Raw genomic sequence first — 27,979 nt, 5'->3', positions numbered from 1 at the left:
AAACTGAAAGACTATATTCAGCTCAATTACTCCACCCAATAATTTTCTGCTCTTTAAAGACGTGGATATACAGAGATTCTAAAGTATCAGATGGATGGGTGTATTGCAAAGGAAAATTTACATACTGCAGTAGCCCAAAAAACAGAAATGATTCAGGGTCTGTGCATCACAACACAAACAAATACAAAAAGATTTATTTATGATTTATTTATGACTCTAAACCCTGTTTTTCCTTATTGCTGTTTTAGGAGTTCAGTATGAACACAAGTATCCACCGTTTAGAACACAATTTCTTTTACAGAGACCAATTCGAATGTGTGGCTGCGACGTACTAAGGTGTGGGAATGAGATAATTAAGTAGCAGGAATTATTTTTATGGCCAAGTCTTATCTCCTTCCCACACCTTAATAAGTTGTCCTCACAACTTAATTATCTCATTCCCCCATTTTAATGTGTCATAGCCAAGCATTGGGATTTTATTCCCATGCTTTAATAAGGAATTGCCACACATTAGGATCTCATTCCCACACTTTAAAAAGTTGTTCCCATGCCTTAATAAGTCATGGTCATGCATTAAGATCTCGTCCCCAAGCTTTAATAAGATGTATCTCAATTTCATGTCTGAATAAGTCATACCCACGCCTTAATAAGTTGTGGCCACGCAATAAAATCTCACTCTCACACCTTACTAAATTGTGGCCACATATTGATAAGTAATTTACACACTTCAGGTCGTCCACGCAATTTAATTATCAAATTCCCACGCTTTAATAAGTCATCCACACTATTTAATTATTTTGTTCAAAATCCTTAATAAATCGTCCCCACACCTTAATAAGTTGTCTACAATATATAATTATCTCGTTCCCAGTCCTTAATAAGTTGTCCACACTATTTAATTATCTCGTTTCCACACCTTAATAAATCTAACCAAAACCTAATAAGTCGCCCACACTATTTAATTATCTTGTTCCCACATCTTAATAAATCATCCCCACACCTTAATAAGTCGTCCAGACTATTTATTTATCTCGTTCCCAGGCCTTAATAGGTCGTCCACACTATTTAATTATCTTGTTCCCAGTCATTAATAAGTTGTCCACACTATTTAATTATCATGTTCCCAGGCTTTAATGAGTCGTCCACAGTATTTAATTATCACGTTTCCAGGCTTTTATGAGTGGTGGCCACGCATTATTATTTTTATTACATGATGTGACATTAGGTGCTCTCTGTATGAACTACAGGGCAGGTCTTAGGTAGTAAAAGGCAGCCGCTCCTCACTTTTCCTTCTCTGAAGAGCTGCTGCTGCTCTTACATGTAAGCTAACACGGAGGGGCGTGGTCTTTTTCAACACGACAACCAGGCTACTGCAGATTTCCTCCAATCACGGAGGTGCTCGCCGTCGCGTGGGTGTGGTTGTCGTGACAACGCCGCGCCCCCTTTCGATCTTTCAGGAAATGAATTTAAAGAAATAGCAAAAATCCAGGAACTGGAGGGAAGCGTTTCTCTGAGGGGGAGAAAAGCGGCCGAGTTTGGACCTTTTGAATGAGGCGGACGGCGAGACCAGCGCGAGAAGATGCTTATTAAAGAGTTGTGAGTCTTAAAGAGATTAAATATGATTCATAAAAGCTGTAAAACGAGTTTCTCCGTGTGTTAGAGAAGAGTTAGACAGGAGTGAGTAGGTTAGTTAAGAGACGATGGGCGGCGTCAGCGTGAACTTGACTTTCTGCTGCTGAACTGCTGTAAAAACTCTCTGTAGTCTAATATAGCTATCATACAGAGAGTTTTATTGAGGATAATATATCAGATATTAGATATTAAATGCTGGTGGACTGTTTCTGCTCTATACTAATTTCCTGCTCCTCTGCTGGGGAACTTTTAGATATGCTATCATAGCTTAGCCTAACCAGCCGTGTATAATAACACAGGTAGCCCAGCTCTTTCACACAGCTGCTGTTAGATAATCCAATCTGACCTGATCTAAACCTAACTGATCTGATCTTCTAAAATACACTTAAACTACAGACGCAGTGGATCATAAGATCACGGCATAGATCCGACTTTTTAATGTGCTGCTTTTTAATTTCTAACTCAGCTAAGCTAGTTCTATGTCTGATGCTTGAGTTATATAGTCTGTGATTGTCACATGCCCTCATTCTGTAAGTCACGCGTCTATGGCAAGCCGTTTCAGCCTAACATCATACCAGCAGTCCTAACTCTCTGTAATGAAGTTTAAACTAACCCAGATCTCTGTAATGTATTTTAACTAGTAATTATCTAATTCAGTGTCTCTGTAATGTATTGTTATCTAGTAAATCTTTAATTCAGGATCTCTGTAATACAGTTTTCACTAGTAAATCTCTAATTCAGTATTTCTGTAATATAGTTGTAAGTTAATTAGTAAATTTTTAATTCAGGATCTCTGTAAAGTAGTTTTAACTAGTAAATGTCTAATTTAGGCTCTCTGTAATGTAATTTTAACTAGTAAATCCTTTATTCAGGATCTCAGTAATGTGCACTTCAGTAAGTCGTGGCCATGCATTAGGATCTTGTTCCCATGCCTTAATAAGTCGCCCCCACAATTTAAGTATCTCATTCCCAGTCTTTTAAGTGACCACACATATTTTTTTTATTACATTTATGTCATAAATGTATGAATGAATGAATGAATGAATGAATGGCCACCTTCACAAGGAATAAAGTCAGATTTTCTAGAACACAATGTCGGTTATTAAACTGGCTTTGTAAAGAGTAATCATTTTTTTTGCTGCTTAGCTTCATGAACTAGTCCTCTCTCTGTAATTTAATATTTTTGTTGTGATTTTGGCTTCATAACGTGCAAGCAAACATTGGATGGTTCATACCACTGCTAAAAAAAATCTAATCGTGATCTGATCATTGTTTATTTGAGCTCTCATTTACTGTATATGATTGTCACATGCTTACATAATCTAAGTCACATGGTTCTGTGCTTAGTCTGGTTTACTGTTAATTTAATGCTTGTTAAATTAACATTGTACAGAATAATTCCATTTTAAATGCTGACACAAGCTTTGGACATATTACAGATTTAAGCTAGATCATGTCACTGAGAGGTCCTGATCAGGCCACATATACATATACCTACATGTGTACACAGTATGTATTAATTCCACTATTTGTACAGCTTCGGGTGCAATGTTCTGTTGGTAGATTAGATTTGATTATGATTAGAAAATCATATTTTAACTAAACAATAGAACATCTAGAGAGTAGATAGGGGGGGGGGGGGGGAGTTCAAATGTACAACAAATGTTTGTTGGCCATTCACTGAATAACTACAAAATATCTGATTACGTAAGACCTGTCAGAACAAGTTCTGGGACATTTTGTCTTTTATCATACTGTATAAAGTTGTTAAGCATGAATATCTTGAAAGAACGAGCTGTTTTTTAAACATAGGCCAGGCAAAGAGCATGGCAGCCTGCCTGAAAAGTGATATCAAGCCTTGAAAGGACATCACAGTACAGTGTGTGTAGTTAGTCGTATGTTTACTTGTATTTGTTGGATTTGAGATAAGGTAGGAAAACCTGTGTTCCTGTTGGATGTTTGATAATGGAAACACTTCTCTTTTTTTCTCTTCCAGCCGAGTTGTCCTTCCTATTTCCGTTGAAGAGGTGAGTGCCGAGGTTTAAGTGCTGAGTTTTTGTTTTAAATGACCTTTAGCCCTGTTTTCTACTTCCTTTTTGATTGTCTGCAGTAAAGCAGCTGAAAATCAGCTGGGAATTAGTGGAGATTCTTTAACAGAAACTAATTGGTTTGACATTATGGAATAAGATTTACTCAAGACTGATAAAACTTTTTATCATATCACTGGAATCCCAACCTTGTTACTTCGCTATCTAGTAACTTTCACCTGTCTCTTTCATATTTTCTTTATGGGCAATGCATTTTAAATAAGCTTCTTTACATACTCAACCTGATATCTTGATATATATCCTTGTCTATCCCTTTAGGTTCTGCTCAGTGTTTTATTAGAGCATATTTTGAGTCACTCTGGGGCAGTTTTCCACAGGCACAGGAATTAAGCCTAATTGTAATGTAGACTATATTTTCCTTCTAATGAAAGGAATCTTCATGTAACCCAAAAGATCCCATCCTTACTACAGTACCAGCCAAAAGTTTTGACACACTTTCTCGTTAAATGTTTTTCTTTATTTAATTTATTTTCCACATTGTAGATTAATATTAAAGACATTAAAAACAATTAAAGGACACATATGGAATAATGTACTAAACAACAAAAAAAAAAGGTTGCCTAAACCCAACTGAGATGGGTGATTTGGGATGAACTGGAGCACAGCGTGAAGGAAAAGTAACAACTACTGTTCAGAACCTCCAGAAAAATATTCCAGGTTTCTCTTCCTCATGCCACTGAGAAAATATCAAGAGTGTGCAAATCTGTCCTTAAAGCCCAAAGCGGCAAATTAGATGAATCTAAAATATAAAGTATATTCTGGTTTGTTTAATGCTTCTTTCTGTATAGCTTTAATGTCTTCAGTATTAAATTCACAATGTCAAAAATCATTAAAAAGAAAAAACACATTGAATGCCAAAAGGTGTGCTTAAACTTTTTTACTGGTACTGTATGCGCTTTAACTTATGAAGTCCATAAGTGACAGCTACCCGAATAAGTGATCATCTGACAGAATGTAGGACTGCTGGCTTAGAGATTAAAATAAACTTAGCTTCTTTTTAAAAGTGTATTTAAGCTTCTACAGGTCTGATCCATCCAACCATTTTAATAATACAAATGCTTTAATGAAATGTTGGATGATCAATATAACCAAGTGTGACTCGACTTTTAGAATAAAATGTTACAAGTTATGAAACTGTTGAGTAATTTTTTGCATCAGGATTTTTATTTTAAAATATTTAATTGTCTGCCCTCTTTATTACAATTACAATATTCAGAACTTATTCAGAGTTGTGTGCAGTCCAAGAATGGACACAGCCTGGAACACTGCCCCTCTATGTTCTTAAAAAAAAGTGTTGAACTGAACTCAACCAGATTGTGCTATCTCTTCCAACTGGCAGAAGGGTCACCTTTAGGTCACTGTGTCCTTGAGTAGAATGCCTTTTATTTTTTCCAATGTTTTGCAAATTTATATTTGTGTTTTAATCATGTTTTCAAAAACTATTGTTTTAAAGAGGAAAACAATATTATTATTATTATTATTATTATTATTGTCTCAAACTAAATAACATGCACAAATAAAACATATTCTATTACCTTTTTTTTCTTGGCAAGAATGTAAAAGTTGTATAGATTGTATAGTTAAAGTATTTGTAGCTTTAGGATGTGTAGTTCCATTAAATCTTTATTAATGCAAACTATACTTAAACAAAATTACTTGGCTCACAAAAGCCTCACTGCCAGCGTGGCGTACTCATTTGAATAGTGGTTTTATTAGGCTATGGGAGCAGATATTAAATATTCTAAACATGAGTAGTTAAGGATGTTCACATGTTTGGACTTGGCAGATGATACTGCACTGTTTAGTTAGTGTTATGTGTGTTCTGGCCCCTCCTAAGTGTGGCGTCATGGGCTGGGTCCTCTAAAGCCTGTATGACTATTTGTAACTCAAGCCCAGGATCAAGCTGCCTGCAATAATGAAATCTATTACTTAATCATCGTGTTCAATGATGAATTGCCTTGTAAATAATTAACATTTATCTCCAGTGTTGGAGCCCATATTGGGTAGAGTACTTGTAGTGATGCCAAAAAACTTTATTGGTTTATTGTATATTGTATGTATCAAAACAGTAAAAACTTTGCCAGATTGCCTATAATCTATGTAATCTATGATCTATGTAAAAACCTATAAATTGATACAATTATTTTTTTATACACATTTTAAATTAGTGTAATTAGAAGCTCCTCACAGACAAGTCTTTTAAAACAATATTTCTTTATGGCTTAGATTTTTTTGTGTGAACAGACAAAAATCCCCCCCACATGCACATGCAGCTCTGGAAAAAAATGAGACTACTCAAAAATAGTGAGTTTCTTTGATTTTACCAAATTGAAAACCTCTGGAATATAATCAAGAGGAAGATGGATGATCACAAACTATCAAACCAAACTGAACTGCTTGAAACTTTGATCCAGGAGTGGCATAAAGGTATCCAAAAGCAGTGTGTAAGACTGGTTGTCAGTAGCGTATAGAATAAAACAACAGTGTTCATTTTACTCAAACATATACCTATAAATAGCAAAATCAAGGAAACTGATTCAGAAACTGAAGTAGTCTCTTCATTTTTCCAGAGCTCTTTATTCCACAGCTCATTGCAGCATTCTTTAGCTACATCCATAGGATGTAGCAAATGCCATGGTACACAATACAAATTCCTGTCCCGTGACATTTGGCAGCAAGTGTATGAATAAATATACTTTGTGTGTTGTTTAGATTGTAGACACCAGTTACAGAAAAGCAGTGTGCAAAATGTCTATAAATAATGGTACTTAATATTTCCCGCAAAGGTTTAGGCAGTTTCCTCAGTATTCATTCAGTACAAGGCTGCTCTGAGATGGAAATATGTCAGCTGCATGGATTTTATGCAGACCTTAATCTCAGCTTAACTCATTTGTCGGTTTCCAGGAAGTGATGCTTTGACATCCCCATAGCAGGATCTGTATAAGATCAGTGTTAACTCAATGCGCACACATAAAGATCATTAATCTCTTCTGCTAATAAGAGGTTGCTGTAGATCAGGGATGTCCTTTATCTACACTTTTAAATATAAAGGTGCTTTTATATTGTTTTTTGAAGAATGTTCTAGAAAAAAAAACACTTTTCTCCTATAGAATGTTTGTAATAGAGATGTGTCTTGTTATTGAGATGAGAACTTTCACTCAATGTCAAGTTTCTTTACTAAAAAAAACTAAAAAAGGTTCTTCACACTTCACACACACAACTCTTGTCACAAGTAGAGGTGAAAATATATTAAGACATAATTAGTATGGTGCTGTGATTCTGCAATACCAAATATATCACAAGATAATTCTCTACGAGACTTCACGGCATCTGTGTTACAGAAGAGGATAAAATACTCCTAAATATGCACCCTGTATTTATTGCTGTCAGGTTCACAAACTTTGACAAGTATAATGTATGTACATTAATGTATGTAATGCAAATATACACTTGACTGTGTCTCTTACACTTACACACTATGTTAAAGTCTTAAAAGCTTAAAAAGGCTTTACATATATTATTTAAAAACAAAAATTGGATTGATTTTTATTTACTCTGAATGTAGCTTACAGCCGCTGCATTTAAGTTGGAACGGAAAACTCCTTAAGTGCGTAAGATATAAATTTACTAAAAATGAAGCATCTTGTTTAACTACTCTAGCAGGCTCTAGTAACATTGAGAGAAAAAATGGAACCTAACACTAACGTTACCGTGACCTAAAACCATGGCTTAATTTGGAACTGCTGGTCGAGCTGCCACATTAAAGGTGGAAGGGAAAGCTCTAAGGCTAATTGTTTGCTAAACGTGAGTGAGATATATTCATTTACTTAGAATTACAGAGCTATATATATTTTTTTTTTTTTTTTTTTTACATATTGTAGGTGTACAAGCCCTATCTTTTTTTTTTTTTTTTTTTTTTTCTTTCAAATTTGCAATCTGTGTTTTCCCTCCAACAGGTAATTAGTAGTAAGTTTCTGGCCACAGAATCACTGTTGGCTCAGTTTTTGTGTTATCACACTGTTCTCTACCTGTTGTAAAATGTAAAAATCTCATGTACACTGCTGCCTGATTCACCTGTAGCACAGCAACAGATTGGCGCTTACATTGTGTACCTGATATAATACAATGACTTTAGGTTTAATTTATGTTTATCTAATTAAGTGACTATTAATGTATGTGATGGTTTCTATTTGCTCAGTAAAACACAAATACATATTTATAGTTCCTGGTTTGGTAAATCAGGGCCTAATAATGTTAAATCCGCTTTTGATGGAATTGTATGCTTTCAAAACAACATAATTAAGCTAAATGATTCTGTGTTCTGTGTTGCTTTGTAGTACCAAGTGGGGCAGCTATTCTCTGTAGCTGAGGCCAGTAAAAATGAGACCGGGGGAGGAGAAGGGGTGGAGGTGCTGAAAAACGAACCCTATGAGAAAGAGGATGGGGAAAAGGGACAGTACACACACAAGATCTACCACCTGCAGAGGTAAGCATACCATACAGATAACTAAAACTCATCACACTTCAATAAAACTAGATGTTATGAAGTTTTATATGATGGCACTACTGTGTCTAACTATGCAATCCTACACTGTCTCTTCTTTACAGTAAAGTACCAACGTTTGTGCGGATGCTGGCTCCATCAAGTGCCCTGAATATCCATGAAAAGGCCTGGAATGCTTACCCATACTGTCGCACAGGTAAGTCCCACCAATATTGTTATGATGAACTCTTCTAGACCAGTAGTGAGTTTAAATAATCATATTCACTCTAAATTAAAATAAGTGCTTCATATAGCTGGTTCCTATAGCGATGGTTCCTGTAGCAATACCATATAACACACAGTTTTGTTTAAAAAATAAATTTCTAATAGAAATTATCATTGATACTGTGAAGAACCTTAAATCAGTAAAAATAAAACCCTTTACATAAGGTTCATGAGGTAATTTTACATATCAATATGAAAAAAAATGAATAAGCAGTAGATGGTGGAACAGTAGCTATACAAGCTTATGTTGGACAATAAAACTGAAACACCTGTCATTTTAGTGTGGGAAGTTTCATGGCTAAATTGGAGCAGCATGGTGTCCAATCTTCATTAATTGCACATTGCACCAGTAAGAGCAGAGTGTGAAGGTTCAATTATCAGGGTAAGAGCACAGTTTTGCTCAAAATATTGCAATGCACACAACATTATGGGTGACATACCAGAGTTCAAAAGAGGACAAATTGTTGGTGCACGTCTTGCTGACCACTTACTCAGATAAGATGGTTTGGTCGTAATCAAAGAATAACCTGGATAATTATTTAATTTAAAAACGCACAAACTAAATATTTGACAAAAACTGTATTATGTAATCATTTGAATTCTTTCTTTTTCATGTGCTGCCCTTTCTCCTCATCTGTAGTTCTCACAGTGAGTATTGTATATTGTGTACCTGTCTTATGTCTTTGATGTGTCCTAAAATGATTTGCTAGTGCTTTATATGAATATGCATCAGATTTACCTTACCTTACCTTACCCTAATAGTTTAGGGTCCAAACTGTCCCAGCTGTAGCAGCACAGTTTAGTGTTTTGCGCTTCGTTCCACATGTGACCCAAATTCAAAGCAACACATAAAATGTGCACTCTTAATAATGAAAAGCTGTTTATGTTTAAGTGATGCTATAGAAGAACCAATGTGTAAAGTTGGGCTGCAACTAATGATTATTTTGGTAGTCACCTAATCTGCCGATTATTTCTCCGATAGGTGATAAGTCAATGAGTCATGAGGCTGTGTGTACTGTGGGTACGGCTCCTGTTCCTGGTCAGTTCAAAATGATAGAAACAGCTAAACATGAAATGTGAATGCCGTAGGAATGTCCAGAACAGTTAAATGCCTTTTAATTGTGGGAAGTGTTGCTATTTAGTGAGGGAATGTGTAATCTGTTGTGTTTTGGTGCAGATTATATCGGCTAATTATTAAATTCATAAATAACTTACTCTTGATGTAAATGTTCTTCACACTCTCACATCTCATGTTTTCATTTTGTAAAAATGGTTCTTCTGTGGCATCACTCAAAAAATCCTTTGTAGCATTATAATTTTTAATAGTGATTTCTGTTTCGGGGCAAAAAAGCAACACCACACAAACAGCATATAACAAAAGTCTAAATGTGTGTATGTCTGTGTTTATCTACAGTGCATGTTTAATCAAACATACTTGTATATAATTTATACATATTATGCTTTTCATACGATGTTGGGACTAAAGTTTTGTGGGTTGTAGAAGTATTGCTGACTGAAATGTTAATCAAATTTGATTAAAACTTGTTTCTCTCTTTGCCGGGTAGAATGAGTACATGAAGGATAATTTTATGGTTATGATTGAGACGTGGCATAAGCCTGACTTCGGTGACCAGGAAAATGTGAGTTGAAAGACTGTCTCAAATATATAATTGTTTGGTTATTATTATATGGTTAATTGGCATGTCATTAAATTAGCTACAACAAAATACATATAAATATAATAATGTCCGCTGTCTTTTGTGCAGGTACATAAACTTGATCCTGAAACCTGGAAGAAGGTGGAGGTTGTTTACATTGATATTGCAGACAAGAGTCAAATTGACGCTAAGGTCAGTAAATGAATGTTTGCTGTTTTTTACTAAAGATACAGGCTCAGTTCAGTTCATGAGAATGATCCTCTTTTCACAGTAATGCAGAATCTGGCATGGTCTTTTATTTTTTTATTTTCCTGAGCCAAGAGTTTTGACATTCTACCTTAATAGTTTTCCAAGTAAATACTAATATTAGTTTTGTCACAGCTTAGCAAACATTAGATAATATTGTAAAACTATTATTGTTTTAATCAAGGGAACATTTTATAAAGCTTGTATTAAACTTAATGAATTCATGAAGGCATTTAGTAAAGAAAATAACTGAAAAATGTTATGTTTTTATATATGTTTAATGGCCTCTTGTAATGCAATATTTACTTCCTACACTCTTTAAAAATATGAGAAATGCCATAATATAGCTAATTTTGGGTGCAGCCAGGTTTGCAAAAAATGTGCGAGTAAATTTTATTCATTTATTTTTTTTATTTTTTTTTATAAATACCAAAAGGTTTTTAAATTTGATCTCTTTTATAAAGAACACATTGCAGCACTAAATGTAACACTTCTTAGCTATAATTTTAACTCTGTGGAAACTAAATCTGTTTGGGCATCACCTGCTGCGAATGTATTTTTATGTCATAGCCTTAACCCAAAACCATAAACGGGTTAATAATCTGCTGACTAAAAAATGTGATCCTTGTTTGTTAAACTAAAACATTAAGATTAAAGACTATTTCCTCATTAGTCAATTTAGCTCATCCTCTAATTAACAGTTAAAATGAGTACATTTGAGAAATGGCTTTGGGCTTGTGGTGGCTTGTGTCCTTGGTTTGATCTTAAAGAAGGAAAGCTACCATGTCTTTTAAGAATATTGGACATGCTCTCTTTGGGTGCGTAGATGGCTTCACACTCTTACTGTTTTGAGCATTATTAGTGATAGGAGGAGTCCTAATAAGTGTGTTGGGTCATTGGGCTTCCAAACTGGGAAGAAAATGGGATAAAAAAATAAAATGCACAACATCTTCATACCATACTTATCCCTGTTTTCCAAAAACTTATTTGTGTTAAGATTCTCTTAATTGTTAGCAGAGTGTTTGCATTGAATAAGATTTTGTGGACCTGAGCTCAGTTTTAATAGGTTTAAAACAGTGTGTTTATTAGCTCTCTGTAGCCGTGACATATAATCCTGTGAGACATTGGTTTAACCAATGAAATGCTTCCTTCACAAAAGTTTCCAGAAACATATATTTTATATGTGTGGTATTTGGCAGATACTCATATCAAAAGTGACTTACATTTCAATTTGGATCATATTATAGAGGCTGGACAGAGATACTAACGTACTGCTTACACGTCAGCACCAGCAACAAGCTGGTAAACTGCCTTTTACACTCTGTTTTCTTCTTACAGGACTATAAACCAGATGAGGATCCAGCCACATTTAAGTCTGTGAAGACTGGACGAGGACCTTTAGGACCTGAATGGAGAGTATGTATGATATACTGTACCTTAAAGTTTCAGAACTAAAGAACTAAACTGTATTGTCTAGCAATAGAAGAGATTAATATGCATCAGGAGTCTAGGACACTATGGCCCATGGATCATGATTTCAAGTCCCAGGCCAAGCTGCTTTGCCATCAGCAGCTGGAGTCTGAGATGGCAGAATTGTCTGTGCTCTCTCTGGGTGGGTAGATGATGCACTCTCCCATCATCACTCCCACTGTGATGTTGATCAGCACAGGCGTCTGTTGGGTGATGTTGGGTGATGTATCAGAGCTGGGGATTCAGTGCTTTCCTCTTTCAGTGCGCTGTGATGTTCAGTGATTCTGCACTGCTGGCAGTTTCAAATTAGATGTTGTCTGACATGTATGGGCTGTCCTATTGAGTGGATGGGTTAATTAGCTAAGTTGAATTGGGTTTAATATATTCACCCGTTTCCTTTTTCCCCCAAATAAGAAAGAGCTCCCTCAGAAGACAGACTGTCCTCACATGTGTGCCTATAAACTTGTCACCGTCAAGTTCAAATGGTTTGGCCTGCAGAACAAAGTGGAGGGCTTCATCCACAAGGTAAAAAGTGTTTAATTTCTTTATAGTTTTTATTTTGTCATGTTTAATGTGTATGAAATATTGTTGTTGGTATTATTGAGTTCTTGCTATTAAAGGTTTGTCTGCTTCAATTTCCAGCAAGAGAAGCGTCTGTTTACCAACTTCCACAGGCAGCTCTTCTGTTGGCTGGATAAGTGGATTGATTTGACAATGGAAGACATTCGGCGGATGGAAGAGGAGACGCAAAAGGAACTTGATAAGGTAATAAATAATAGATCAGCTGTATTAGATGGCTTTTTTATGGTGTATCAAATGGCTTTGTAACTGCTATACATTATCAAGACATGATTATGTCAAGATATGTTTCTGTGGCTTCCCTTTGAGTATTGTCCTAAATTACTTAGGAACTCTATTTATTAAAACCTGTAGCACATTAAAATGTAATTTACATGTAATACAGTAAATTATCGTGAGCATGCCAAAGCTCACGATAATTTGCCAAGGCTAATTAATTGGCTCTCTTATTGGATTTGAGATTAAGGTCTCTCCATTATTTAGTGCTGATTTCAGGTCTAAGACTTTCCCCTCTTGCCCTCCTTCTGTAGATGCGAGAAAAGGACCCAGTGAAGGGGATGTCTGCTGCAGATGACTAAGGCCCTGCGGCTGGGACTGTGTGAGTACCCTCAAGGTTCTAATTACTGGCATCTGGTAGAATAATTGCTACTCAGTGCTGCTTCATTGGCATACCCTGACAACTGCGTGCAGTCCCGATCATTCAGCTACTTCAGTGTATAGTCAGATTGTCTGTGTGGGTATCTTTTTTTTTTTTTTTTCTAATTTTTCCCATTTTCTCCCCAATTTACACGGCCAATTACCCAACCCATTCATTAGGATTCCCCCTATCACTAGTGATACCTCAACACACCAGGAGGGTGAAGACTAACCCTGCGTTCACACTGGAAAGCGACAAAGCGACAGGCGACCATTCATTTCCTATGGCAGGGCGCGATTTGTCGCCGCGACACGCGAGAGGCGACAAGCGACAAAGCGACAGAGCGACAAGGAGATGATTTTTTCTCAACTTTATGCAAATGAGTTATGACGCGGTGAAGCGACATTCTAACCCGATTGGCTCCTAGCTTTTCTTTGGACCAATCACAAACAAGGCGGTTCGACGTCCTCAAGCTCCTGCTCTCTGAATTTCTAGTTTCTTTCCCGGTTCTTTCTGTTGAACGGGGTGGACCCACATCAGTCTGTGGGAACGGCTGCGTTTCCAGCGCAGTTAAATCACAGAAACGCCCAAGAGTCCAGCAAGTTTGGGAGTTATAGATGGAGAATAAAGTGGCCTTTTTTGAGCCTTTTTTCTTGTCGGAGGCTGGACCATGATAAACGCGGGCGTTGAGCTTGACACGCCCACAAGCGACAAACGCTGGGCGACACAAGCGACTCGTCGCGTTCCAGTGTGAACGCAGGGTAACACATGCTTCCTCCGATACATGTGAAGTCAGCCACCGCTTCTTTTCGAGCTGCTGCTGATGCAGCATTACCGAGCAGCCAGCGCGCTTGGAGGAAAGCACAGCGGGTCGGCTCTGGTACATCAGCTCACAGACGCCCTGTGCTGCAGACATCACCGTAGGAGTGATGTGGGGAAAGAGCGCCATCTACCCACCCAGAGGGAGCAGGGCCAATTTTGCTCCCTCTAACGCCGGCAGCTTGATGGCAAAGCTGCATGAGCTGGGCTTCGAACCGGCGACCTCCTGCTCATAGTGGCAGCGCTTTAGACCGCTGGACCACTCGGCGCCTGTGTGGTATCTTGATCCTTTAAAGAGTTGTACACATAGAAAAACAGGAAATTTTAATTGGGGTACATTGGGTCTTCATGTATGGAACTGTGTCCTGTGCCTCCATTTATTATTTTCAATTTGCACTTTTTTTAAACATTTATTGTAGTTATTTATAGTGTAACAGTATTACATAATTGGATAAATCAGCACATGGACTGAAGTACTGAAGAGTTTTCACTGCTTTCTATTTAATTTGCCAATTTTCTAAATAAATAAATGAAATATGGCGTTCAAGTCTTTTTGTAATAGAGATTATAATGATGTAACCTCATATCAATTGTTATAATTTGAAACATTAAAGTATCAACGACAACAGCAGTATATTTTTATGTGCAAGTTTTTATTTATATATTTATTTAATTATATTTATGCATCTTAATTTGCTCTTTTACCTAAATTTCACATGTTCATTTGTAGTTCTTTAAGTGGGGGTTTCCAGGGCATTTGTGATAACTGTTGTTAGGTTTGTTAGACAGGTAAAATCACCCAAATCTGATTCTCCACAAATCTGACGTTTGTTTAGGCTGTTCAAACTGTCTGTTCAATGTGACTTAGATCAGATCTTCTGAAGTCTGAACTGTTCATAACTGCTCCTAAACTCATGTGCATGCACAAAAAAGATCAAGACTTTATGTAAAATTTTGGTTTAATCTTTGCCATCATTACAGGAGCTATAATGGAGTTTGTTTTGTTTTTAATCTTTTTATTTTCCATTGACACTGCGGTCATGCCTTCTGACTTTAGAAGCTGTTGCAATATATGTCTCTTTATTTGGTTCGAAGAGACCCATCACACCGATATTGATGAGGATTTTTATTCTAGTGCTACTGAATATCTCCCTTTGCTGTCATTCTTTTTTCCCTCCTTCTCCTTGGTGAATATCAAGTTGGATTAACGTAAAAGTCGCATAAAATCACATCTGGCTGTTAAGTATCTGATATACCGGATTTCATTTCCACATAAAAGGCTGATCTGAGTCATTCTAAAAATTAAATTTAAATTCTTGCAGTTTACACAGATAACATATGTGTCATGATGGAAAAAGATCAGATTTGGGAAACCTTTTTCTACTCTGTAAGCATAGCCTTAGTCACCAGCTGTTTAATATGCTTACAGAATGATTGTCTAATTAATTTCTTTCTTTTCTTTATACATTTTAGATATTGTCCAACCAGCAGCAGTATTGTTTGTCCCAGACAAGTGGTGTTAGAGAGTCCATCTCTCCTGCTCTTTATGGTCCAGTCCATTATGGTGCCTCTCTTATCTCCTCCCACACCACGGAGGACTTACAGGCTGCAGACTTACACAGCTGATTCTTACACTAATCAACAACGTATCATGTTGTCACTTTTATATAATTTACTGCTGTTTACTTTGAGAAATTATTTTGTGATCACAAATTACCCCACTTTTTTTTACGGAACAAACATAGTTTTGGTTTGTTATATTTTTTTATATTTGTACTGTTTTACACAATTTGCATCGTCACTGACATAACATTTACATAGCACTCTGCAGAAGTTCTCACATTTGTTCTTTTTTTTTTTTTCCCCACTACTGATTAGCTCCATTCACTGCTTTCAGCTGCATTCACTCCACTGTGTTTACCTAAGCTGCCTTAAGGGTGACATGGCCTAGTTAGTTACCCTGAGCAAATCTGGGTAGGTGGATAGGTCTCCAAGGGCTTAGTCCCTAGCCAGCTCCTAACACTCAGTCTGAATAGTATGGTGTAACTGTGTTTACATGAATTAACGTCAACCTGATTTAATATGCATTAATGGTCTGTGGGAAGTGAAAATGGGGTTCTCTTAGCTCTGAGTTGAAAGTGGTTTCTTTCTGGTGATAGGAAGCCATATCAGGGCTGGGGTCATTTTGAATTGGGTCTTTTTGTTGGAATCATGTACTTTTTGTATTAAAACTGGGGCACGTCAACTGTATTGTATTTATTCACTGGGTATTTTACAGTTTTGTCACATTTTCTGTTATGGGATAAAACGACACTGTATGTGTTTACTTGCCTGATTTATGTTCTCCCCTTCTCCCAATTATTATGATCTGAACCGGTTAAAATAAATAAGATGAATTGTATTTTTTTTACCCTTCTGTCTTTTCAGACTTTTCAGTCTGCATATAATGTTGCTTGACCTAGAAATTACATTTTAGTCATTATGACTACAGGACAACAATGGCTCTTTTTGTTCAACCAGTCTTAAGTCTAAAAACGCACTTTGACAGTTTTTTAAATTTTTTTTATTAAGATTTACTGACCTTTACCGGTTTTCAAATAAAGAGGACGGCAGTGGGAGTAGCAGTGCATAGTAGTGAACACATTTTCACTGCTTAGGAGTCCCAGAACCCAAAAGAAAAATAAATGTCTTGATTTAGACTCAGGGTAAATCATTCTCAAAATGGTGTATCCTTCCTGTAGATCTGACTGAAAAGATGATTCCCTGTCATTTTCTGTGATTCTCTTCTCCTATTTTTCACACTCTTTCCACCCAGAAACAACTGCACTGTCTAGAAAAACAGGTTCAGTCCATCTCATAACCTTTAGCTGCCATAACCTGTTACTCCTTCTTTAAATGAATATGGAGATTAGTTGTGAATAGAACTCTGTATACCAGATGGGCTGTTTTTACTGATGTAATCCTGCCTAGATACTGGATGTTGATGCAGTAGTCTACTAATAAAGAGCAAAGAATGTGGGAGTACAACCTTCATGCCTCCTCCTGTAATGGGAGATGCGTGCCCAGATATAGCCGATGGAATTTTTCAACTGTCAGAATTTAGCAAAAGAAAAGTGCAAGCAATGTACAAACTTACAAACTTTTGTCAAATAGCCTAAGCTAGGTAAACAAAACTCAAAAATGTAATGTAAAGCGGGTAATGTTGATGCTACTCTAGCAGTGCTAGCCAGGGTTAGCAACAGGCTACAGGATGATAATACTCACCTCTAAATGGCAAAAGAGCTAGAGCTAGCACGGTAAGCAGGTAATGCTAATGCTGCTCCAGCAGTGCTAACTGGGGTTAGCAGCAGGCTACAGGATGATATTACTTACCTCAGAATGGCAAAAGAGCTAGAGCTTAGCGACTAATGCTAATGCTACTCTAGCCCTGGTGCTGGAGAACTGAACTAAAACCTCTGTATAACACTACACTTTAGCTGAATGACTTTACTGCTCCTCACAACCTGATTGGTAAAATTCACACATAAGGTGTACCGGATTATAAGGTGCACTGATGATTTTATAGTGTGAGAAAAACGGTAAAGAAATTGCTATTTTGGAAATGAATAGCAATGAATTCCAGCTGTTGCTCAGAAATATTTCTATAATATTAATGTATTTCTACAGAATTAATTTTGCAATCTGTTCCCCTATCCTACCTGTTAATTTGTGCTCTCAGTCATCTTTCTGTGGCTTCCTTTCAAGATGAAGGTGCGCGGAGAACTACTGGAAGGTACTGTGGGTGTATAAACACGTCTTTTTTTAACCACCTGTGCTCTTCAGTTTCTGGAGTTAAATGCCAGGACGCTTAGAATTCTATCAATGAGGTGTGGAGCCTGTTTGAGCTTGTTAATGGTATAAAAATATTGATTTCTTTGCATGGGCAATGTTTTGCCCATATCACTAGCATTGTAAGCCTGTTGGGACCATCGACTAAAAGCTCTGTATTTCAGAATGCTGAGGTGAACGTAGGTGGGCTATTAGACAGAAGTTTGTACTTGTTTTAATGTTTTTCCACAGCCCAGTCTGATTTCTCCTTAAATGCTAGTTGTGCTACCCACACTATGTACAGTACAACAATCTCCTTTTCCCACACAGCTGATCCAACTCATCAGCTGTCCATCGAATCCTGGCTGAGCTGGATCAGGTTCATAGAGGCAGGGAAAAGTCAAAACTGTGCAGGGCTGTGTGTGCCCAGAAGCAAGGCTAAACAATCCTGTAATGGGTCGGTGGGAGTCACATTATTGGCCCACTGCCCCAAATTCAATCTTACAATGTTTATTTGGGGTTTTGGAGTTGGAGTTACTGTCTTTACTGTTCTTTCAACTAGATTTTGAAGCATTGCTGTGGGCATAGGCGTAGGAACCGGGGGGGATGGGTGGGACATGTCCCACCCAATATTAGAAACAGGTGGATTTGTCCCCCCCAAAAATGACATCAGTTCGCGCAGGTCAGCTGTACTATTAATGAGGAGACAGGCCGGACCAATCACGGAGCTGGTTCAGGGATTAAGTCCCGCCTCTCAGTAGAAACAGCCAATCAGCTTGCTGGTTTTGCGGCGCGCGGAGCAGAGGCAGTTTGCTGTTGGGGAAGCCCCGCCCCCTTGCTGTGAGATTTAGCAGCGGGACCAGGCTGCAGCAGCTTCAGCTGATTTTAAAACAGATCTGGATATACGGAGATTTTTCTAAAAGAAAGGTTAATAAACTGTGATTAATAAACTGCAGCTGTGTTAGTGTGTAAGCTTATCTTTGGAATTAGCTAGATTGGGAGTCAGGGTTAAAGAAAAAAAAAAACTATATATGTAATGTTTCCCTGTACCTGATCAGCTAATCACTTTCATTTTCAAACTGTTTATTAATTTAGGATTACAGGACTTACTGTGAGCTATAATGAACGAAAATTCATTTAGCTAACTAGTTATCTAGAAGCTGGATGTAGTGGATAGCCAGAATTTAGTACAGTACTTTAAGTTGGTAGTTTAAAGCAGTTTTTTAACCCTGATCACTGCCCTAAACTAGTGTTTTCCACCTGATCCACCTGATCAGCTAATAAACAGTCATTTACTGAGTTTACCTGTTAAAATACTTTAGCCCCCTATGGAGCCTAAATTAATCATGTATATCCACCAGAGGAAGCTCTAGAACATGCAGAACAGTGTTAATATGCAGTAGAATATGTAAGAACTGGGTTGAGAAACACTGCTGTAACGTGGCTTCTGTTCATTTGTATTTCACAGTAAGACCACATATCCTGACGTTTATAAAAATCTGTATGCAACGTAAAGTTACATTCTTTTACATAAAAGGACACCATCTTAAGAAGAGCTCTCAGTAGAAAAAAATAAGAGTGCAGGAGAAAATGTAAATATACAACAGAATTGACATGCCAATACATAATAATAATAATAATAATAATAATAATAATAATAATAACCAAATCTGTTATATTATTTTAAATATTAGGTGATAACTGATCATTTTTGTCATATGTATATAATTCAGACATTGCATGCATAATTTTTCTAACAACAGTAACTGTAATGTGGAGTAACATGTTTAGGTTGTAAAATCACCGTATAATAATAATTTACTTTTAATTAAAAGTAATGTCCACAAATGTTGTTCTAGGAAACTTTTGGGTGGGCTTGGGTTCATATTGGCAAATGTGTCCCCCCCAATATCAAGCCCGCTCCTACGCCCTTGGCTGTGAGAATCTGATTGTATTCAGTGATGAGATTGTTATTAGGATCAGTATATTAGATGATCACTCATCCCAGAAGTATTGCATGTAGTGTCATCATTCCAGAGAACACAGTTCCTCTGCTCCACAGCTCAATGCTAGGGGGCTTTACAGCCCTCTTTAGCTATTCACAATCATTTGGACATATACATAGTGAATTTATTACATGCAATAATAAAAATATATACATTTAGTCATTATGACTTGTTGACGTGATGACTTCTACTCTGTTCTCTTAACACGGTACAAGTATACTTGTATCAGTACAAGTATAAATACACTATGTACAAACTATTTTAGGACTGTAAATTTGATCTTTTTCTGTCCTGATGCCAATCTGAAATTTACTCATGCATACAGTAGATGCAAGAGTGTGTGACGAATTACAAATCTGACCCCAGTGACCTAAGAGACTCATTACTGGACAGATTAAAACAGTTCTAGTTCCACCAAGTACCAGGTTTGAATTTGTTCTGCTTTAGAGTAATGTGGTTTGATTTGAGAGATTTGAGATTCTATTTGATTTATTGAATACATTACAGTCGCAATGGTGAAACGTAGTAAAAACCTAGCAGAAAACTTTACCTACACTAACATTAAAATATCAGGTGGTCTTTTTTATAGAAAATGAATATAATAAGGTTAAAAGAATTTAATGGACAGAACACCCGTCACAAGTTTTTCTTTAAATTATTTATTGCCCCAAAACAACTGTGATAAACTTTAGAATTGTTCTTTTAAAACTATTATATGCCATTTAAATAACAATAATATTAATAGTATAATAATGCAATTACACCATTTTATAGGAATATAGGAATATTCAGCCACTGAAATTGGAATAAACTATTTTAAAATATACTAAATAAATTAAAAAGCAAGAATTATATAAAAACAGTTAACATGCCTATTCATCTACAGAAATAGGCTCTCCTTACTACTAAAACCCCAAACAAACAAAAAAGGAAACAAAATGGTAAATACTGAGTTCACCGAAATTATTGACGTCCAAATATACTTTTATGATATATTTTATGATATATGACTGATTTAAAATGCATTAATGGTCTGTGGGAAGTGAAAATGGGGTTCTCTTAGCTCTGAGTTGAAAGTGGTTTCATTCTAGTGATAGGAAAGCCATATGAGGGCTGGGGTCATTTTGAATTGGGTCTTTTTGTTGGAATCATGTACTTTGCCTCTGTTTTGTATTAAAACTGGGGCAGGTCAACTGTATTGTATTTATTCACTGGGTATTTTACAGTTTTGTTACATTTTCTATTATGGAATAAAACGACACTGTATGTGTTTACTTGCCTGATTTATGTTCTCCTCCTTCTCCCAATTATTATGATCTGAACCGGTTAAAATAAATAAGATGAATTGTATTTTTTTTTTACCTTTCTGTCTTTTCAGACTGTTCAGTCTGCATATAATGTTGCTTGACCTAGAAATGACATTTTAGTCATTATGAGTACAGGAAAACAATGGCCCTTCTTGTTCAACCAGTCTTAAGTCTCAAAATGCACTTTTTTTTTTTTTTATAAAGATTTACTGACATTTACCGGTGTTCAATTTAATAGGACAACAGTGGGAGTAGCAGTGTATAGTAGTGAACACATTTTCACTGCTGAAGAGTCCCAGGACCCAAAAGAAAATAAATGTCTTGATTTAGACTCAGGGTAAATAATTCTTAAAATGGTGTATATTTTATGATATGTTTGCTATTTATAGGTATATGTTTGAGTAAAATAAAATTGTTTTATTCTATAAACTACGGATGACATTTCTCACAAATTCCAAATAAAAATATTGTCATTTAGAGCATTTATTTGCAGAAAATGAGAAATGGCTGAAATAACAAAAAAGATGCAGAGCTTTCAGACCTCAAATAATGCAAAGAAAACAAGTTCATATTCATAAAGTTTTGAGAGTTCAGAAATCTATATTTGGTGGAATTACCCTGGTTTTTAATCCCAGTTTTCATGCATCTTTGCATGTTCTCCTCCACCAGTCTTACACGCTGCTTTTGGATAACTTTATGCCACTCCTGGTGCAAAAATTCAAGCAGTTCAGCTTGGTTTGATGGCTTGTGATCATCAATCTTCCTCTTTATTATATTCCAGAGGTTTTCAATTTGGTAAAATTAAAGAAACTCATCATTTTTAGGTGGTCTCTTATTTTTTTCAGAGCTGTATGTCCATATATTGTGTAATAAGACAATAACATGATTATTGTGACAGGTCTAATTGACAAATGCATGTTTTTTGTCTTTTTGTAATGGTTCCTCATACACGATACACTTGGAAAGAAATTAATATTGTCACAAATAAACACATTTAAAAAGGGTCTGCATTTAAAGCTAAGAACACACCAAATGATTAGAACATTAGTTAAAATTATCATATGCAGACCAAGATTTTGCTCACTAAATATAATACAGTGACATTCAAACGATTTCAGAAGTTCTGATCTTATCCATATTTTAGCCGATACTGTAATATACTGTAATGTCTGTTTAAGGCCTGAAGGTGGCAGCAGAGATCACCGTTTAACTACCTACCCCGACTCGCTGATTGACTATGACCTTATATTGAAATTTAACAAACAGACTGCTGTTATTGTGTTTTCTTGAGTTTAATTTTAAACACTGGTAAAAATCCACAGCACTGTCTCCTTTCCCATTGTGAACACTGTCAGAACTGGCCGTCACTTTCTCTGAAAGATTCTACAGGGATTTTAAAGATTAGTGCTGTGTTTTTCTGAAGGCTAGTTAGTTACCTAAACAAACAATAGACAGAAGACGGTCTCTAAATTCAGCAGCAGCAACAGTGGAATGACCTCATCTCTGAATAATGGGTGTATTATACTCAATTTGGCATCGGCCTGAACACAGTTTAATTTAGGACAGATTTTCAGTTTGTGAACTGTATTATAGAATGAGTGAATTACTCATACAATCGTACAAATAAAGCCCCCTCCTTTATACGGTTAGGTGCTGTTTTTGTTTTGCCTTCCTCTACAAATTTGTTTATTTCTTTATGTATTCTTTGCTATTAACCAATGTGATTTTAAACTTATAAAACATATAAACTTACTTAATTACATTGTTGTTTTTATATTATAATATTGTCATTTAGAGCATTTATTTGCAGAAAATGAGAAATAACAAAAAAAGATGCAGATCTTTCAGACCTCAAAGACCTGCATCTTGGCATGTTCTCCTCCACCAGTCTTACACTCTGCTTTTGGATAACTTCATGCCACTCCTGCTGCAAAAAATGCTTGAGATCATCCATCTTCCTCTTGATTATATTCCAGTGTTTTTTCATTTGGAAAAAACAAAGAAACTCATCCTTTTTAAGTGGTCTCTTATTTTTTTCCAGAGCAGTATATTATATTGCTTTGGAAAAAAATAAGAGACCACTTCACTGTGTTCAAAATTATCAGTTTCTCTGCTTTTACAATTTATAGAGTGAATGGAGTGAATGTTCAACAAAAAATGTTGATTTCTTATATTAAGTACTGACAATATTCCTCCCAAAGTCCAAATAGAAATATTGCCATTTAGAACATTTATTTGCTGAAAATGAGAAATGGTCAAATAAACAAAAGAGATGCAGAGATTTCAGACCTCAAACAATGCAAATAAAACAGAGTTATTCGTTTAATACTAATGTTTTAACTCAGGAGGAGATCACAAATCAATATTTGCTTGAATAACCCTGATTTTCAATTACAGCTTTCATGTGTCTTGGCATGCCCTCCACCAGTCTTTCACACTGTTTTTGGGTGACCTTGTGCTACCCCTTGCGCAAGAATTCAAGCAGTTCACCTATGTTTGATGGCTTGTGATCATCAAACACGATCATCTTTCTCTTGATTACATTCCAGATACCTGCACAACTTCAGAAATGGAATGGCCCATTCATTCCAACTCACCTTGCCATGAGCACACACTCAGTCACAAGATAACGCCTCACTACTTATACATACACACAAAAAAATACATTACATACATTTTAAACTATAATGGTTGCAAACTTATTTAAAAGATAATGCTGTAAACACACACACACACACACACTTTTACTGTAACAGGGCTCAAATTACACTTAACACTACCTCAAATCAGGTCTGTTTAGCTGATAGAAATATATTTACTGTAATCAAGGTCAAAAGTACATGCCATCTGCTGAGGGCTGTGACAGTTATGAGGAACAGAGTAACACTCAGAGTAACGCCCTTTACTATGCTCAGTTATTTTTAGATGTGCCATCTTTACACAATGATTAAACCCTCCTATATCACAACACTGTGCCCACTTTTTTTTATTCACACACTTGTGCCTAAATGGCAGGTGGCACTGCTACACTTTTCTGTTATTCACAAAATATACTTTGACAAAGTCAATATTCTACTTTTTTGCATTTTCTTTTAGTGTGATTTTATGTCTGTCATCAGGGCAATCCTACTGCCCAGAGAGAGCAATGCCACCCAGCTGGCACACAACCAACCTTCAACATTGAAATGTGGTTGAAATATGAAAGTAATGTCTGTTGTTGTTTCAACGTTGAAACTACATTAAATCAACATTTAATGTTAAATGGTTGTGCTAACGTTAAAATGTTAGCGTTGAATCAACATAATGTCCTCAACCTTCTGCCTTTTGAATCAGCATCACCATACAATTTCTAAAAACGCTTGGATGGAGAAATGAAACAGTGTTTTACATCTATTTGCAGTAACTGCTTTTTAATTTAAAACCATGTTCATGTTCTAATAGTTTTACTGTTGTATTTTTGAGATCAGATGTTGAATCAGATTGGTAGTGGTGATACTCAGCTTTACTGCAGTGATGTAAGTTTATTGTTATCACTCTGTTAACCATAGGATTTTCTAATTTTTTATTGAGCTATGGTTTAATAATGGTTGACTGTATTACGTTGAAACAATGTTGCTCTATCAACGTTGATTCACTTTTTAAAATTAATGTTGATTCGTTTATTATCTAATATGTTTTTTTTTCCATATCTGGCCCATATTATGTCTTTTCTTTATTCCTGAAACGTTCTAACAGTTCTAAAAGTTGTAACAGTTTTATACAGAACATTTACAACAACAAAAAAGTAATAATAAAAAATTAAAATTAAATTATATGCTTTGCACAGTACAAGGGTTGTTCTCTACAGTGTAGATTTTGTTGTATACATTTCGTAAAATGGTTTTATATAGCTCCAAACATGACTTTTATTATTGTCACAAGTTGGTACAGATGGCACTATATAGAACTTTATTATACTTTAAAAAAAGGTTCTGATCATATTAGCAATATGCTTTTCTAAGCATATTGAGAATATCAGTGCTTAAAAAACACTGACTCGACTGTACATTCCATTACAGAGAGTGGATCCAAAACCACTGGATAAGGTACAGCAAAAAATAAATAATAAATAGGAAAGAAAGATCACTTTTTATACTTGAAAGCAGAATTTGCATTGTGATAAATATTGTGTATCATATTAAAAATCAGTAAATAATTGTAAAAAACTTTGTGAGTAACCAAGTTCCGCGATGGGGGACACATAAAAAAGAAAATCACTGTACTATCACATACAGTCGCAGTTTAATTTTAAATGGTTTTATTTTCTGTAGTGTCTCGCCCACTCTCTCCTCGGTTCTCTTGAGGGTAGTGTGAGTGGGGTAGTGTAGTGTTTCGGATTGGGACGCGGCCGCTCGTGTATACGTGCGGCGCTGCACTCTCCGCCGCGGCGCATGCTGGGAGCGCGCGCAGCAGCGCAGACCTTGGCTGTGAGAAACTCATCCTGCTTCAACACAAACAGGCGAGCAGAGCTCAGCAGCTACTCCTCTAACTATAAAAATCTCACAAACTAACCCACCCGGACCACTGACCGGCGGTGGAGACGCTTAAAATGAACGGAATTGGGCTTAAATCAGTGTTTGGTTCTCCTGCACAAACACTGACTTCTTATCTGAACTCCAACCTTCTCCCAGCTTCATTATATTTACTCACCCCACACTCTGCACCCTGTCTGACCCCTGTACACCCCTGCATTTACCACCAAACATACCCCACCTTCATCATATTTACTCACCCCACACTCTGCTCCCTGACTGACCCCGCTACACTCCTGCTTTTACCACTAAACTTACCCCAGCTTCATCATATTTACTCACCCCACACTCTGCTCCCTGTCTGACCCCGCTACACCCCTGCTTTTACCACTAAACTTACCCCAGCTTCATCATATTTACTCACCCCACACTCTGCTCCCTGACTGACCCCTCTACACCCCTGCTTTTACCCCTAAACTTACCCCAGCTTCATCATATATACTCACCCCACACTCTGCTCCCTGACTGACCCCTGTACACCCCTGCTTTTACCACTAAACTTACCCCAGCTTCATCATATATACTCACCCCACACTCTGCTCCCTGACTGACCCCTGTACACCCCTGCTTTTACCACTAAACTTACCCCAGCTTCATCATATTTACTCACTCCACACTCTGCATCCTGACTTTCCTACAAACTGTAGGCTGGTTTCAGTAAAAGTACAGTTGTGTAGAGTGTTTTGCACCCAAATAGACCATTAAAATGTAAGAAAAATTGGAGTGGTTTACCTGTTTAAGACAGTAGCCTAGATGAGTTCTAGGCTAGTTGGTGAATGGGTCTTTCTAGAATTAGAGATACATTTTACGTCTCCCTGATAACCATTTCTTATTCTTTTGCTTTTGAATAATAATGATTATTACATCAAGTTTTCACAGTTTTTAGTACATAATTTAGGCATAATTTATATCACATGCAGTGCTGTGATAAAGTATTTGCCCCTCCTACAGAATTTTTGTTTTTGTTTTTTTTTTATCATACTTACATTTATGATAAAAATCAAATTAACAAACACATTTTTATACTAGACAAAGATAACCTGAGTAAATATAAAAAGCAGTTTAAATGTCAGTTTCATTTATTAAGGGAAAAAAACTATTTCTATATCTTTTTCGCAAAATTGTTTTACTTTAGGGTCATGACAGAGCATCTCAATTAGACTTTGCCTTGGCAATTTTTTTTTTTTTTTTTTTGAGCCATTACATGAGAAACTTGCTGGTGTTTTTCGGATCATTGTTCGGCTGCAGACAAGTGACTTTATGCACTAAAATACACACATTGGCTGTCATCAGGGCAATCCAGACTACCCAGAAAGAGAGATACCATTTCTGCTTTCTGGGACTTGTTTAACTACCTTTAAAATATCTGTTACATTTTACCCGGGCCTGTATCTTAAAAACGTATATATGTAAAATATGTCTTATAATTATTTCATATGTTTTTTCATTATCTGGTCCACATTTATATTTCCTTTATTACTAATGCTAAAATAGATACTTGAAAGGTTCTTTAGTAACAGACAACCATTTTATACTGAACCTTAACATCTTAAGGTGGACTTGCTGGTGTGCTTTGGATCATTGTCTTTTAAACCCAAGTATGCTTGGGTTATGCTTGGGCTATGGTCACAAACTGACATTCTCCTTCAAGATTTTCTGGTAGACAGCAGAATTCATTGTCCCATCAATTACAACATGTTTTCCAAGTCCTAAAGCAGCAAAGCAGCTCCATACAATCACACCACCACTACCATGTTTAAATTTCAGTATGACGTATGGACGCACACCTTCCACATGTGAGGCGGCTTTTTCAATGACTTTTTCACATATAGGGACAACTTTGTTTTTTCCCCTTAATGAATGAAATAATGGTTTATGATGATATCAAAAACAGCTCTTTGTATTTTTGTAAGTTTTGTTTGTCTTATATTAAAGTTTTAAAATGTAAGTATGACGAGAAAGAAAAAACTAAAAAATCTGTAAAGGGCAAATACTTTTCACGGCTCAGTATTTGACTCTGCCTCCTGATTTATTGAATTTTCACATTTTACATTTAATAGTTGTATATTTGAATTAGTTTACTCTATTAATGGTAACACAGACAGTCTATTTCTGTAAAATCTGTAATGTCAGTCATTTAAAAAAAAACTTTCATATATTTTATGCAGGAAACATATAGAAGTTATCTTATTTTTTTGTATAAAATGTTGAGGATGCACCAACAATTTATTGTTATTTGTCAAATATTTTATTGTTACATTAAGTGTTACACTGAGTGTTTAGTAAATGATAAATAAACGTGTTAAACAGTTTATTAATAACAGAGTTATCTGGTGTGTTAAATCTTTCCCCACTTGAAATGTACCCTCAA

The 27,979-nt window shown here is 36.2% G+C and overlaps 1 protein-coding gene across 1 annotated transcript; it reads left to right on the top strand.

Moving 5' to 3' along the window:
* Positions 1-1,454: 1,454 nt before the first annotated feature.
* pitpnaa (phosphatidylinositol transfer protein, alpha a) lies at positions 1,455-16,318 on the top strand. Its single transcript, XM_007260893.3, has 12 exons — positions 1,455-1,596; positions 3,629-3,659; positions 8,078-8,226; positions 8,349-8,440; positions 9,149-9,156; positions 10,074-10,148; positions 10,275-10,358; positions 11,751-11,828; positions 12,297-12,407; positions 12,525-12,647; positions 12,992-13,059; positions 15,391-16,318. Exons 1-11 carry the CDS (start codon positions 1,580-1,582, stop codon positions 13,037-13,039), a joined length of 816 nt encoding a protein of 271 aa, XP_007260955.3. The 5' UTR covers positions 1,455-1,579; the 3' UTR covers positions 13,040-13,059; positions 15,391-16,318.
* The last annotated feature ends 11,661 nt before the right edge of the window (positions 16,319-27,979 follow it).

This window comes from Astyanax mexicanus, chromosome 18, assembly GCF_023375975.1.
Source record: "Astyanax mexicanus isolate ESR-SI-001 chromosome 18, AstMex3_surface, whole genome shotgun sequence".
In the NCBI taxonomy this organism is placed as follows: domain Eukaryota; kingdom Metazoa; phylum Chordata; class Actinopteri; order Characiformes; family Acestrorhamphidae; genus Astyanax; species Astyanax mexicanus.
Note: the sequence above shows the minus strand (reverse complement) of the source record. Positions and strands in the feature narration are given on the sequence as shown.